Source organism: Paralichthys olivaceus, chromosome 16 (assembly GCF_024713975.1).
Source record: "Paralichthys olivaceus isolate ysfri-2021 chromosome 16, ASM2471397v2, whole genome shotgun sequence".
NCBI classification, from domain to species: domain Eukaryota; kingdom Metazoa; phylum Chordata; class Actinopteri; order Pleuronectiformes; family Paralichthyidae; genus Paralichthys; species Paralichthys olivaceus.
The window spans coordinates 23,223,930-23,239,670 of NC_091108.1; the positions used below are offsets into that span (position 1 = coordinate 23,223,930).

Consider the following 15,741-nt stretch of genomic DNA (forward strand, 5'->3'; position numbering starts at 1 on the left):
TACATCATCAGTGGCATAGAAACTTTAATCGGTTGAGACAGCTTTTTAAGGTAACTGGAGAGTTTGTGTTTAATAGACTTAATTTTGCCTCTCTCTTTTTAAATCATGAGGACAATAAAAATTATGGTATTCATAATATTGGAAATCATGGAATGGAAATATGGCAGTTGTATGAATCTTAAGGTACACTTTGTCTGACTGATTGTCTGTTTCCCACACAGCATGTTGGAATGTTGATCCCATGTGGAAAAATTTAGGAGATACGAGGCCTGAATTGGGAGTAAGCTTCTACTTGGCTTGTGGATATATTGTGATTGAGTGAAAACAAGCTGTTTGTACAGTGAAGTCTGTGGAGCTGATGGGAATGCTAGCTGAAGTACATGGGTCTCCCAGCAGTACACTTGATTCCCTCCTCTCCTCTCTGTCCCCTCTACCTGCTGAGTGTTTCATCTCAGGTTACACTGGCAAACTGTTTTGTATTGATCCTGAGTTCTTTCCTCAGATTATACCTCAGGTTGTATTTACACAATTAAAACACAAACAATTACAGAGCACTGTGTGTTTGGTTAAGAAAAAGCACTTCCTTACCCCCTTTCCATCAAAGTGAACCGAGTGCTATAGTGCTGGACTTGTGCTAGTGCTGGTTTAACCTGCAAAGCTTATAAGAACTGCTTTTCCATGGGCTAGACCAGGGGTGGGGAACGTCCGGCCTCCGGGCCGTATACGGCCCGCGAGGCCATTTCAACTGGCCCGCAATGCAATACAATTTTTATATTTTATATCTTCATATATGCATACATGAATTAAAAAAAAAATCAGGAAAAAAAATATATCGCCCGTCATTAGTTTTCCGAGAGAGAGTCCTATGTCCGAGTCAACGTCAGGGTCAGTGAACACAGCATGTGATGTACGTACCACTGCATTGGGTCGGAGTGACTGACACATGACAAGTACCGACACAGACAAGTGATGCATCATGGCGACTGTCAAGAAAAGGAAGGTGGACGGAGAATGCCGCGTATTTCAGGAAAAATGGACAAATGACTTTTTCTTTGTTGAAGTGAAAGGCAAGCCAGTGTGCCTAGTTTGTGGCGAGGCGCTTGCGGTGATGAAAAAGGCCAATGTCGAGCGCCATTACAGCTCGAAGCATGCTAAACTCGACGAGTTGAAAGGACAAATGTGTTTGGATAAAATTAACGCTCTTCGTCGGAGTTTGGGTGCTCAACAGGCAGCTTTCACACGGCCACAGACTGACAGAGAGAATATTACGCGTGCACGTTTTGTGGTGAGTGAACTGATAGCCACGAAGCTGAAACCTCACGCTGAAGGAGAGTTCGTGAAGGAGTGCCTCGTAGCCGCCGCGGAGCTGCTCGCGCCCGACAAAGTGAAATAATTTCAAAGCGTCAGTTTGTCCCGGAGAACCGTTTCAGAAAGGATTACTGATATGGCGCAAGATATTGAAAAAACACTCAAGAACACTGCAAGAGACTTTGAGTATTTTTCTCTGGCCTGTGACGAGACAACAGACATCACACACACAGCGCAGCTTGCCATTTTTCTGCGTGGGATTACGTCTGAGTTTGAAACAAAGGAGGAGTTGCTGTCTTTGCAAGCCATGCATGGCACTACTAAAGGTGAGGATTTGTTCAATCAAGTTATTGTGGCCATGAACAATTTTGAACTGCCATTTGAGAAGTTGAGCGGCATCGCCACTGACGGAGCTCCCGCAATGGTTGGCGTGCAAAAAGGATTGACTGCTTTAGTCAAAAAAGAAATGAGCCGACTGAGTCTGGATCCAAGTGATTTAGTTGTATGCCACTGTATCATACATCAAGAGTTTGTGTGCACATTCCCTGAAGCTTAACAATGTGATGACAACAGTTGTGTCCACCATAAACTTCATTAAAGGCAGAGGGCTGAACAACCGCCAGTTCAAGGAGTTACTCAGCGAGATTGAGTCAGAGTATGGTGATCTGGTTTATCATTGTGAAGTGCGATGGCTGAGTCGTGCAAATATGCTCGCCGGTTTTATACACTGCGGGAAGAAGTCAGACGCTTCATGGAGATGAAGGGTAAACCTGTCATGGAGCTCAGTGATGGCAAGTTCCTCCGTGATCTGGCCTTCATGGTGGACATCAGCAAGCACCTGTCAGAGCTAAACATCAAGCTGCAAGGTCCCAACCAGCTCATCAGCTCTCTGCTTTCAAATGTGAAATCATTTGAAGTGAAGTTAAGGCTGTGGCAAGGACAGCTGGAAAGGGGAAACACTGTGCACTTTCCCACCCTACAAGAACAAAAGCCTGATGTTACGACTGAATATGCTGGTGAGTGTGCAAAACTCATCCAGGCATTTGATGAGAGGTTTCATGATGTGAAAAATATACAAAAGGAACTCGACGTGTTTGCGACACCATTTAATGTGCAACCGTCTGATGTGCCAGACAACCTCCAAATGGAAATAATTGATCTGCAAAACAACAACGAGCTCAAAGCCAAGTACCACAACCTTTCTCTGCTGGACTTTTACAAACTGTATGTTCGTGCTGAGGATTTTCCCATCCTGAGGACTCATGCCCTGAAGTTTGCATCTCTGTTTGGGACAACGTATCGCTGTGAACAGTTCTTTTCAAAACTGACTCTTGCAAAGACTCGCTTCCGCTCAAGACTGACTGACTCAAACTTGGAAAACCAGCTTCGAGTAGCATCATCATCACTGCCAGCTGATATCAGACGCCTTGCTAGAGAAAAACAGTTCCAGCCATCACATTAGGTGAGTCTAGACATGCAGCAAACATGAGGCTTAGTAACACAGCAGTTATAGACTTTTTTTGTCTTTTTTTTCATCTTTAGTTATGTGTTCATAATGGTATGGTCCTCTGAGGACTTTGGAAAAATTGAAATGGCCCTTGATGTGAAAAAGGTTCCCCACCCCTGGGCTAGACCCTCCTTAGAGCCATATCATTAAGTTACCATATACTGTATGTGACTGTTGACGTCTCAATCCCGCCCTCTAATGTAGCCAGTATTACTTCTAGACCAGCAATGAGTTGGTGCCACTCTGGAACCAGTTTTTCTGAACACAAAGAACTGGTTCCAGATTAGGCACTGGGTCTGGCCCTGGAACTGCCTTGGTGGAATAGGCAGAATATTTGCAGTAATTTCCAAAAAAACATGAAGATAGTCCTTTATGTTCAAGTGCATCACAGTCTCATGTTGTGTAGCATGTTTAAACATGTGTCTCATAAACTCTAGAGCGAATCAAACAAACACAAAGTAAACGTGTAAAGTGCGCAAATATCAGAGGGGTAGTGGGGAGGAAACTGACATAGGAGGACCTTTAATGTCCGTCTGTCCTGGTACTGAAACAGTGCGAGTTTTAATTATTCAGTGGTGGAAAACCACTAAAACAATGAATGTAGCAGAAACCATGATTATGTTCAGTCAATGTATCGATACAGAGTCATTCACCTCTATGCAGGAGCCCTAACATTAGCATGTGTGCTTCTCCTGTACTCTATGCTATGCGCGGCACTATTCTTATTATCATTAGCTTTAAGTGTTGTCTGTCAAGATGGAATGAATTATTTAGACGTTATATCGACATGTCTTAAAATTCTATAGAAAAATAGTTCTATCGCATAATTATTGCTATCGTTTTAACGTGATCTTGACTTGCTCTGCTGTTGGCTGCAGAATCCACTGTGTCCCACTTTGCTGTTCTTTAACTAGCTGGCAGGCACTGTGCACACAGTGAGGCCATTGTGGTCTTGTGCTCTGTTGGAATTCGGCAACATTGACTGACCTCTCTACTATCTAACACTTGATCGAGAGTGGATGAAAAAGGCCATGTCTGTCCTCCTGTCTTACCATCACTGACACTGAATGACTGTTGTCCATTCATGCGCTCTACAGCAGAGACAAGCTGCAGTATACACTGCTGACTCACTAACAGAGAGCATGAAGGACACCGAGTTACTGCATCACCAGCACTGCATTAACAGAGGACAGAGTGAGTGCATCACAGACAAATACATAATAATGATCCCCATAAAATGGGGGTGAGACAATTTCATCAATCAAAAACTTTGCCTTGATATATATTGATTGGAGAATTTTGACAGAATTGCATAAAATAAGAGCAGAGGACAAATCTGAGAGCAAGGCAAGGAGAGAAGAGCTGAAGCTGGAGCAAAGGAAGGAACAACATGAGTCCATGCGCACCGTTTGAACACAAGCAAATCATCAAAAAGTAATAAAAAAAACCCTTCTCTCAAACTGAAAGACCATGAAAGACATTAAAGCTCCTACAAGGAGTTTTTAAATAGCGGTCAGACTGGTAAAGCCTATGATTAGGCAGAGGGAGAGGAAACAGAATTGGTGCAAGCGAGCCAGGCTACGCGTTAGGCTAAAGACTTGGCTAAGGGCTAGGCTAAAGGGTAAGCCTTCTGGGCCAGCACTTCCAATTGTGTCCCTTGCCAACTCCACATCTCTTACAAACAAGAAGGATGAGATCAGAATAAGAATTACGATACATTACCTCATTGCTATGCATCCTGCAAACAATTGTGTGCAATGGTGTGGTTTGATATTCCAGCCAGTATGTGTCTTTACTGACAAATGGATTGATATTTTATGCATACTTATTTTTATATGAATATGTAGAATATTTTGATCTTTGCGAGTGTAGGTAGAGGCATTACTTCATCTGGTCCACGGTGTCCACCGCAAGCATTTCTTTTCTGTGTGTGTGTGTGTTTGTGTGTGAGTTTATCTCACCTGACTAATCAAGATGCTTCATTACATCTATGATGTAATGATTTATTTATTAGAAATCATTTAAAAATGTTATCTGGCACAAAGCTGTCATGCTGAGTGATTTGCTACTTTGCTGTTTTGATGTTCCTAAAATGTCACCATATGTGCAGACTATATTCTGGTTACATTAAAACAGACACTGGATTTAGTCAGCTATGTACAATACCTGAAGCCCAGTCTGCTATGATTGGCCAGCTGGCCCACTCTTGTGATTGGTCAACCACTTCTAGCTGTTTAGGAACAGTTAGCCTTCGCTCTTGCTTTACCTTGCTTTTTTAGGGAGGATACCAGACTAGCCACAAGTTGTGCATTATGAAAATGTGGGCCATCGTGATTTAACATGATGACATCTCTGTTCCCCTGAAGTATCGGCCTGGCTACTGACAAGGAGCTTCAGAAGGAGAAGAGCTATACCTTTACTCTGCAGACCTTTTACATATGCAAAAACATATTAAAAAACTATACAACAAACTAGAGGACAGTATTACTTGAAAAGCATGTCTCCTTGTTATTATTATGTCTTGTTATTAGAAGTTTTTGGCCCTCACTTAAACTTTTTGGATAGCACAGTGCTGTACTATTTAGCAAGCAAACAGCAGGACAAGATGGCAGTGCCTGTGTTCTGGATATTTTAGCTTCATCTGTGTACAGTTGAAATAAGTGGAGGTGGCTTCCATATTTATAGACAATCACTGACAGTTCAATGCTCTGGGTGTATGTATCATGATATTTGACATTATAAAATATCCCACTAATGTATTAATTACAAAACCTCTGGATAACCTTGTAGACATAATTTAAAAAGATGAGGCTATCAATGTAATTGTTTAATTTCTCCCTCTTGCAGGCTTTCAAAGAGATGCTGTATGCTGCTCAAGACCAGGCCCCATCTATTGAAGGTATTACAGACTGTATGTGTGTGCTTGCATGTATGTGTGTTATCCTGGGTCTGTTGACCTGAACATATATAAGTAAAATATTATGTTATGTAAAACATGATACTGGGGGAAATGCCTTGCACTACCAGAGGGTATATGCAGATGGCATTTATTTGGCTTAAATTTGTCAAACCATTGCTATGGGTTCATGTGAAAGTGAATCTTTTCATTGCCTCCTCGCTCTCACATTTGGGTGTGTAACCATGCCCTTAGAGAGAAAGATATATTTCTCAACTGGTCTGAATGGGTTGATGTTAATGTCAATTAATGTGTCTTTGTGAAAATACAGCCAGAGTATGACCACAATTTAAGGCTTCATAGAGTCTTAAAACCAGTTAACAGAGTCCTTATTATCATCATGTAATTACAGGCCTCTGTGCTGTTAACTCATGAAATGATACAGAACAGTGTGACAAGTACAATGTGTTTTTTCTTGTATATTTCATGTTATTTTGACAATGAATTTTACTAGAGCCTCCATCTATCTAAAATGTTAAGCACGTAATTTATTCAAATGACAAACAACACTTTGTCCAAAGCATCTAGCCATTAGTTCTGTCATAGCAGGTGGAAATGTTACAGGTTACGGTTTACATGTTATATGTTGCTTGGTGCTTTACACACACAAAAGAAACTAGAATGCAAGTTAGGCATTTGAGCCTCTTCAAGGGTTTCTGTGGAAGATGGGCTCTTTTTGCATTGGTCTTTCAAACTTAGACCAGTTAAATAGACAAAAAATTGCAAAAGAACTGTTAACAAACCTGTTTTGGCCTGTCTTTTGCCTGGGTCACACCAGCTGCGGCCACGCCATGGAGGGGCTGTGCAGCGGTTCTGCTGCATGTAGTGGTTGTTTCTTGTTGAGAGAGAGTTCTTTATGTTAACTCTTAAAATAACTACAGCCTTTCTGAGGTTTCTATTATGACTGCTGTATTTCCTTGTTTAAAAGTAGTTCTTTGTACTGAATTAAATACCAGTGCTATACAGTATGAAGCCATGCATCTTCCGTTCCTGCCAATATTTTGCAATAAAACCCTTTTTATACAAGCGAACATATTCACTCAACAGAAATGCTGTAGTGCTTTTATTTTGAAACGGCTAGGCTTCAGGAAGTGTTGCAAAAATGTACATACATGACATATTCAACAAATAGACATTGAAACTGTTGTAAAAGATCTGTGGACATTGACCAGAATTCATATGAGAAAATGGCTGGTTTGTCAAACACTTGAACTCATTGTAAACTATATCAACAGCCACTGGATGGATTGCTGAAATAATGTATTTACATTAGTGTTCCAGTAGTGTTACCCAGAATCTGACTCAGAAGACCCCCTGACGCGGAGCCCACCACAATGTCAGACATTTAACTTATTCTGTGTAATAACTCAGCATCTATGGCAGTATATATTTCCCAATGTATGAAGTATTTATGTCCCCCTCATGATGAATGTTAACTTTGGTGATCCTCAGACTTTTTATTTAGCACCATCATCAAGTTTAAATACTTGCGGAACTAATGACATTCTCACTAGCTTTACTTAAACTTGTGTGTGCTTCCTGCTGAGTAGAAGATGGTAGAAGGCTAACACATTAAAATAAACATCAACACGTTAGCATGCTTAACTACATCCACATTAATTATTATAAATATTTAGAGTATCAAAAAGTGTGACTGTTACGTTTTCCTGGCATCCACAGTACTCTGGAGTTTTCCAGCCCCTTTATTACACAGTCACCTGCCTCCTGATTGGATCTTTCCAGTCAAGACTCAGCTGTAGTTAGTGATTAGTTATAGTCAGTAGTTAAAGGTCCAGTGTGTAATATTTAGGTGAAAGGGAAGTATTTTTATTATATATTTATATATAAATATATATATATTATATTAAATATAATGTAGAATAATCCTCATGATGTTTTCACTAGTTCATTTCATCTGAATTGTATGAATTGTAGTTTTCTTAACCCCAGAAAAGGCCCTTTATATTTAAATACTTTATATTTACATCAAGGGGGTCCTCCCTACGGAGGCCGCCATGTTTTTTATATTAGTCCAGACTGGACAAACTAAACATCTTTCGAGTTTTTATCACAATTGAAGGCTGCCACAGTTTCATTTTGATGTTTGGAAGGAGGAGGTGAGGGGTGTTCAGCTGCAACATGCAATTTAAACACTAGATATCACAAAATTCTACACACTGTACCTTTAATGCAAAATGTTACATTAACCTCTGTTTCTTTATTAGTACTTTCTTTAACATAAGCTGTTTTCAGATAAATTTCGCCAGAGGAGGTTTTTGTGTCACAGCTATTGGCATGCCTGAGGACTCCAACACTGTCACTATGCAGACAAGGCCAGGTATCTCTGATGGAACAGCCCATACAGGCAATGTTAAATGTTGCATTTCACTTGTACTATATGCACTTAAACACAACCCAAAGTGTTTGTCAGTTGGCTGCTGAGCTTTGACAAAGAAAGTGACCTGTACCAAATACTGTGCCTGATAGCAGCATCCAGTGGAGACACAGACAAAGAAGTAAAACAGCTTCTGCACCTCCTGTGTCAGCATAGTGTTTGGTGTGTTATACACTACCATACTTCCTCCTTCTTTTTTATCAGGTATGGTATGGCTCATTGACTGAGTAATTGACAGCCTGGCCTTTGTCTCTCTAACTCTAAATATATGTTCTATACAGTAGTCTACAGTCACATGCAATAATCAGAATCAGAATCAGAATTCTTTTATTTGCCAAGTATGTTTGCACATACAGGAAATTGCCTTGGTGTCATTGGTGCACTACTTATGTACATAAAACAACAATATAAAAAACAACAATATGTAAGAAATTGAATAAAATAAAATAGAATAAAATAAAGAATATACATATATACATTAACAGATTAACAGGGTTATGGGCACGTGCTGTGCGAAGGTGCAGAGATTAGTGATAGTGCCAGTAGTATATAAGTAATAAATTATAAATTAAGTGCAGGGGGTGGGGTGTGGTGGGGTACAGTCAGTGCGGTGCAGAGTCAGTGTGATGCAGGGGGCTTGTTTGTGAGCCCCACTGCCACGGGGAAAAAACTGTTCAGATGGCGAGAGGTTTTAGTCCTGATGGCCCAAAACCTTTTTCCGGAGGGAAGTCTCTGGAACAGGTGGTGACCGGGATGTGAAGGATCAGCAATGATCTTGCCTGCTCTCCTACTGGTCCTGGAGTGGAACAGGTCTAGGAGGGCCGGCAGGTCACAGCCGATGACCTTCTCAGCTGACCTCATGATCCGCTGCAGTCTGCCCTTGTCCTTGGCAGTGGAGGCAGCGAACCAGACGGTGATTGATGAGGTGAGGATGGACTCAATGATGGCTGTGTAGAATTCAACCATCACTTTCTGCGGCATGTTGAATTTCCTCAGTTGCCGCAGGAAGAACATCCTCTGCTGGGCCTTCTTGGTGATGGAGGTGATGTTCTCCGCCCACCTCAAGTCCTGTGCAATGATGGTCCCCAGGAATCTGAAGGACTCCACTGTTTTAACTGGGGAGTTGCACAGGCTGAGGGGGGCAGTTTGGGCTGGGCTCCTCCTGAAGTCTGCCACCATCTCTACAGTTTTTAAAGCGTTCAGCTCCAGGTGGTTCTGGCTGCACCAGGAAGCCAGGCTGTTAACTTCCTCTCTGTAGGCGGCTTCGTCCCCATTGGTGATTAATCCGATGAGGGTCGTGTCGTCTGCAAACTTCAGGAGTTTGACAGAGGGATGGCTGGAGGTGCAGTTGTTGGTGTAGAGGGAGAACAGTAGAGGGGAGAGCACACAACCTTGTGGGGCTCCAGTGCTGATGGTCCGGGACTCAGAGACAAGCTTGCCCAGCCTCACGCGCTGCTTCCTGTCAGTCAGGAAGTTAGAGATCCACCTACAGGTGGGCTCAGGCACGCTCAGCTGTGTCAGCTTGTCACGGAGAAGAGCTGGGGTGATGGTGTTGAATGCGGAGCTGAAGTCCACAAACAGGATCCTGGCGTAGGTGCTGGGGGAGTCGAGGTGCTGGAGGATGAAGTGGAGTCCCATGTTGACTGCGTCGTCTACGGACCTGTTGGCTCTGTAGGCAAACTGCAGTGGGTCGAGGAGGTGGTTGGTTATTGTCTTGAGGTGGGTCAGCACGAGGCGCTCAAAGGTCTTCATTACTACAGAGGTCAGGGCGACAGGTCTGTAGTCATTAAGGCCTGTGATCCTCTGCTTCTTGGGAACGGGGATGATGGTGGATGTTTTGAGACAGGCGGGTACAACACATTCAGCCAGTGAGGTGTTAAAAATGTTTGTGAACACTGGAGAAAGCTGGTCTGCACAGTGCCTCAGTGTGGAGGGGGAGACAGCGTCGGGTCCAGGTGCCTTGCGGGGGTTCAACTTCTTCAGAAGCTTGTTTACATCCCTCTCCTGAATAGAGAGAGGTGTGATGGGGGGGAGGGGGGTTGAGTCTTTGTCCAGGCTGGGGTGAAGAGGTGTAAAGCCTAGTTTATGCTTCTGCGTCATGTCGACGCCGTAGCCTGACGTGCGCCTCCCAAAAATCCTAACTACGCGGACGTCGACGGGGACCGTAAGCGCTGTGATTGGTCCGCTCAGAACGTAAGTTCCGGCAGTTGCTTTTCCGGTCTTTCTTCCTCGTCGTAAAAACCAGCTCCGCAAACGTTTTCTTTGTAGCTTGCGCTTCAACATTTGCAATATAAGCATTTGTTCTTCAATATTGATGAGCTCCAACAACAAAAACAGCTGCTCCACCTCGGTCACCATTGTTTACTGTTGTTTACTTTACGGAAGAAAAAGCGAGGATTCGGCTATAACCACACAAACACACCGCTACACCCCCTAGCGGCATGGCGGTGAATTGCAGAGCAACGCGTTCCCTCGACGCAGAACTTCGAATGCTCAACGACCTACGGCGTAGGTACGGCGTCGACGTGACGCAGAAGCATAAACTAGGCTTAATAGCTATGTGGGGGGGCTGGGAGTCTGGGTTAGAACTGGTCCATTGTCTTTCAAATCTACAGTAAAAGTCATTCAGTTCGTTTGCAAGTTTCAGGTCTTCCACAGAGTGGGGGGATTTGGTTTTGCAGCCGGTGATCACTCGCAGCCCCTTCCAGACTGACGAGGAGTCGTTGGCTGCAAACTGTTGTTCCAGCTTCTTTGAGTACTGTCGTTTGGCCTCCTTAATCTCCTTGCCAAACGAGTATTTTGCCAGTCTGAAACTATCCATGTCCCCACTCTTGAAGGCCGCCTCCTTCTCCAAACGAAGCTGTTTGAGTTTTGCAGTGAACCAGGGCTTGTCGTTGTTATAGCTCACCCTGGTGCGTGTTGGGATACATCTGTCTTCACAGAAGCTGATGTATGACGTCACTGCATCTGTGTATTCATCGAGGCTGTTGGAAGCAGTTCTAAAAATGTCCCAGTCAGTGTTATCCAGGCAGTCACGCAGCTCCTCCACAGCTTCTCTGTTGCTCCAGTTCTTGGATCTCAGCACAGCAGGTTTAGAAAGTTTGAGTTTCTGCCTGTAAGCTGGGATCAGGTGAATAAGAGCGTGGTCGGACAGGCCCAGAGCAGCGCGGGTAACTGCATGATACGCCTTGGTGATGGTGCTGTAGCAGTGATCAAGAGTGTTCTCCCCCCTGGTCGGGCATTTGATCAACTGTTTATATTTTGGGAGTTCCTGAGATAAGTTCCCCTTATTAAAGTCCCCGAGGACAATAACAGGGGAATAAGTGTTCTCTCTCCTCCTCTCCACCCCCAGTACCTGCTCGGCGAGTTGTCGTTGTGCATCAATAGCACCAAGTGATTCAAAGGCTTTTCCATTCCCATTTTCTGACTAATGAATAAATGCAGCTGACTGTCTCACTGTCTCACTGGCTATCATTTTGTTTCATTTCTTCCCCTTTACTTTGGATTATTTTCAGATTTCTTTTATGACGCACAGGTACAGTTAATCGCTGGAAATGTTAAAAGATGTTCTCTCTGCTCTCGTGAAGAAATTCCCTTCTTCATCAAAATGATACTTCCTTTTCAATGCTAGGCTATTGGTGTAAATTATACAGCAAATTATCAGTTTAATGGCTTGATCCCACAATTATAGTTATAGTTCGAATTTTCTGCTTTAATATCTAACGTTGAAATATAATAAAATCAAGCCCAGTTTGATCAGTGTATATCAGTGCATAAAAGCTCAAAATGAAAGTGGCCCTAACATCTTTGAATATATATATATATATATATATATATATATATATATATATATATATATATATATATATATAAACCAGGAAACTGATTGAGACAGTGGACTTTGAGACAAAAGCAGATTTTAGAAATGTTGGATATTATTGTTTCACATGAACAGAAGCGTGTTAAATCAATCCCACAAACAATATATTATTCTACTTATCCCTTCACCTTACTATGTACTATGCTCTCCCTCATGATCTACTTCTTTTTCCTTTACTCATTCTGTTTCCATTATCGTATCTCTCTTTGTCACTCCCATGAAAGATTATTTGACTTCAAACTAAAGTTACAAAATTCTTTTGAACACAGCAACTTTATACACCATCTGTAATTGCTTGCATAGCATTTGAAAGACAGTGTTACTGCAAAAATCCATTGAAGATTGCTGCAGGTTTTGTGTAAAAGTCTAGTCTGTGACTAGCCCTTACTAATGAAGTGGAAGGAGCACAGTTTTCAATTAAAGCTATGACAATGATCATTTAATTCCATTTTAATTACATGGCCATTTGTTTTGAGAGTAGGTAGTACAATTAGTCTCATCTACTGGGTTTTGGAGTAGTTATATATATTATTGGCTGGTATAAAGTTTGGAAAGAACAACTAAGAAAAAATGCAACTATGCCACATAATATGTAGGCTATTATATGAATAGTATGTCAGGGTTAGGGCTAGGGTAGGGTTATGCCGATGGATGGGTGCGTGAAGTGTTTGAGTCCACTCCACCCACCCCTATCCCTTTAATTCTTAAATGCTGAGAATACAGACATCAAAATGACCCATTTATCGCTGTAGAGTGTTTGCTGAAACTTTAATCACTGCATGGTAAAACTTGAGAATGGTAGAAACATACCTTTTGGATTTTGCTACAGTATTTGAAGTAATAGACAAGTGTGTAAATGATGCTGTGAGTCTGAGAGAATCCATGTTTTCCACTTCCATGTAATGAAAGGCTCATAATTCTTATAGGCTAAGTCCTTGCTGTCACCAGATAATGCATTACTGTTCCCCTCAGAACACAGACGTTTTGCATGTTGCCTGTTAGACCAGTTCTGTGCTTTCCATTCAGCTCTGGTGGAACCTGCATCACTGTGTCTGTCAGTCTGCATTTAAGTTCCACCTCAGGCCTGTGTAAGTGAGGCATCAAAAAAACTGGCTGAGCAGTTAATCAGCATGAAACATCCAGACTCTCCTGATTCTTTAGGGCAAACCTCTGGCATCAACAGCCAAAATACAGACAGCGCTTCACTGCCCTACTAGGGATGAAAACATACAGGACCACTGCCCCAGCTTAGTTGAGGACTATTGCACAGTTCCTCATGTAGCTTTCATACTTTGATCACTCTCTGGTTCATATTCTCCTGCTTTTCAAACATTCCACGATCACCCAATTTCCTAGTCCCAAACAAAATTTGTTACCAGTGCATTTAAAAAATACCAACATCTCTTTAACAGCTGTATGCTATGTACCCTGTATGGAAGTGATGATTGCTATCATTGTTGTTTGACCTAGCAATGTTTGAATCCTTTGAAAGACAGATAATGAATGCCATATTATCTAATTTTAGAGTCAAAACTGAATAAGACAGTCTACAAAAATAAAATACCGTTGTATTTATATTTACCTGAAACAATATTAAACAACAGTGCAACAGCACCTTTAAGAACCAGCAATCTACACTACACTACTGAAAATCAATTCTTCGCTATTTAAAAACACTGCTTGCCAGTGGCAGTACAACACAGCAGTTCTGGAATGCCAAAGAAGAAGTGAATTATAATAATTGCTTTAGTTTTATTTATTAGCTAGTTTTATTTATTAGCTAGTTTTATTTAAGCGTAGGAAAGTACTTTCTATGAAGGGAATTGTTCCTAAAAGTTTGACAGCATGTTCTATATTATGTTTATTATTCACAGTAATGGGGTAGTGGAAAGAAAGATTAAGAGAGAAAGACATTTTTATGTTATTTTTAATGCTCTGAGCACCTCACATGATATTCACGGCTGCTGTATTGAGGTATATGCCTAAACTCCCAGAGAAAGGTAGGATAAATAAAACCAGCCATTATCCTTTTAAATGGCAAACTATGTCATTTTCTTACTACTTCAGAGCCATGATGGCAGAACACACCTCTGCACTGGGTGGATTCCAAGTGTAAGTGTGTGTAACTGAGAGCAAAGGAGGGTGTAGCTGAATAATGGACCCAAAAAACACCAATTGACCAATGGGAAGTACAGCCTATTACTGAGAGATAGACATGTCATAATGGTAATAATGATTATAATCATGATGGCATGAGCTTAAACACAGAAATAAAAGAGCAGAATAAGGCTGACAAGGGATAATGAGATTACTGTAGTCTGACTGTGGTGGCTGTTTTTGTGTTGGTGTGCTGGTGAGAAAGGGGGAGGGTGGGGGTGAAGGGGGCAGTGAATGGCTGGGACACTCCAATTTAGTTAATTTGGTGTCTTGTCTAAAAGCAGCCAGAAACAGTCTGAAAAACAGTGAATCACTGAGTGAGTGCAGCCTGACTCAAAACCACCTGCCTGGTCTGCTGTTTGGTTGTTGTTGACATGACACTGGGTGCATGTTAGTGGTTAGACACACAGGTTCTCTGTGTCCAATGTACAATTAGTGTTTACCAGACTCTAGACTCTCTCCCAGTTCCAGTCTGAAAGACTTGGAATCAAAAATTATAAAGATTACAGGATTCTGTTCCGGTGAAACTTTAAAAAAGGCATCTTAATGGGAGGAACAGCACTTAAAACTTTTACCATAACACTGGGGTAACTATAACTGTATAATATTATAGCATTTCTGATCACACAATCAAATCAATCAATCATTTTTGGGGGGGGGGTGGGAACATAACAGTGGGCTCAGTGACACTGAAGAAGCATTAGAGAAAACATGGTACAGAATTGTAATGACAGCTGCTGAATGTCACCAAAAATGTTTTGACTGAGATAACCTCATAAAGAGCATAATGCCTGATGACAGTCTTGAAATGATCAGCTCTTATGTTGGGATCAAACCACATTTAACAGTATGAGTCTAATAACATGGCAAACACTTACCAGCTATGGCCCCATTAGCCGGGCGTTTTGAGAGGACAGTTGACAATTGCTTCCATGTGATGGAAAAGGACAAAATTCAGCTCAGTTGTGGAGAATGATGGAAAGCTGTGATTGGTTGGAATGTAGAGTGAAGTCTGCACTTACAGTATCTGACACAATGACTATCTCAAGAGACACAACTATTATGTTGTCTTCATCCCAGCATTACAAGTCCTAACAAGTACAATGTTTGACAGCCTGCTAGTGTTAACACAGATTATAGTAGGACAGGACAAGCAAAGAGTGCAGCCTCTTCTAGAACATAGCTTTTTATTCCAATGACTACATCATTGAATTCATCTTTTGATGGGAGTTAATAAGCTGCTTTAGCTATCTTTCTGTGAGGGACACAAACAATCTGAAAACTATTGTGTTGTGTTCTTCAGTGATTATTGGAGACAAACATAGTAAGTTCCCTGAACTAACCCTACCTTTGTACATTTTAACAAACTAATACTTCTCATACATCAGGATGTCACTATGACTAGCTGTTAAAAATAGTTATTCTTATCCCTCCTTTTTCTTCTTAGATCTTCATCATTATAATTTTTAATGTGTTACTTTATTCATGTGGGCTTTGTCAGATGTTGTAGCACTAGAGTTAGAGTGTGTGTGTGTGTG

At 41.7% G+C, this 15,741-nt stretch overlaps 1 protein-coding gene across 2 annotated transcripts in view; it reads left to right on the plus strand.

Annotated features, from left to right (window-relative positions):
- The window catches only part of LOC109645785 (xenotropic and polytropic retrovirus receptor 1 homolog), a 64,205-nt gene that overhangs the window by 19,404 nt on the left and 29,060 nt on the right, over positions 1 to 15,741 (plus strand). For both annotated transcript variants that reach the window (XR_011238746.1, XM_069511095.1), the window contains exon 2: positions 5,663 to 5,714. Coding sequence is in view for 1 of the 2 variants with exons in the window: in XM_069511095.1 (XP_069367196.1) it covers positions 5,663 to 5,714 (52 nt within the window). In the remaining variant the exon portion in view is untranslated. The remainder of the gene's footprint in view (positions 1 to 5,662; positions 5,715 to 15,741) is intronic.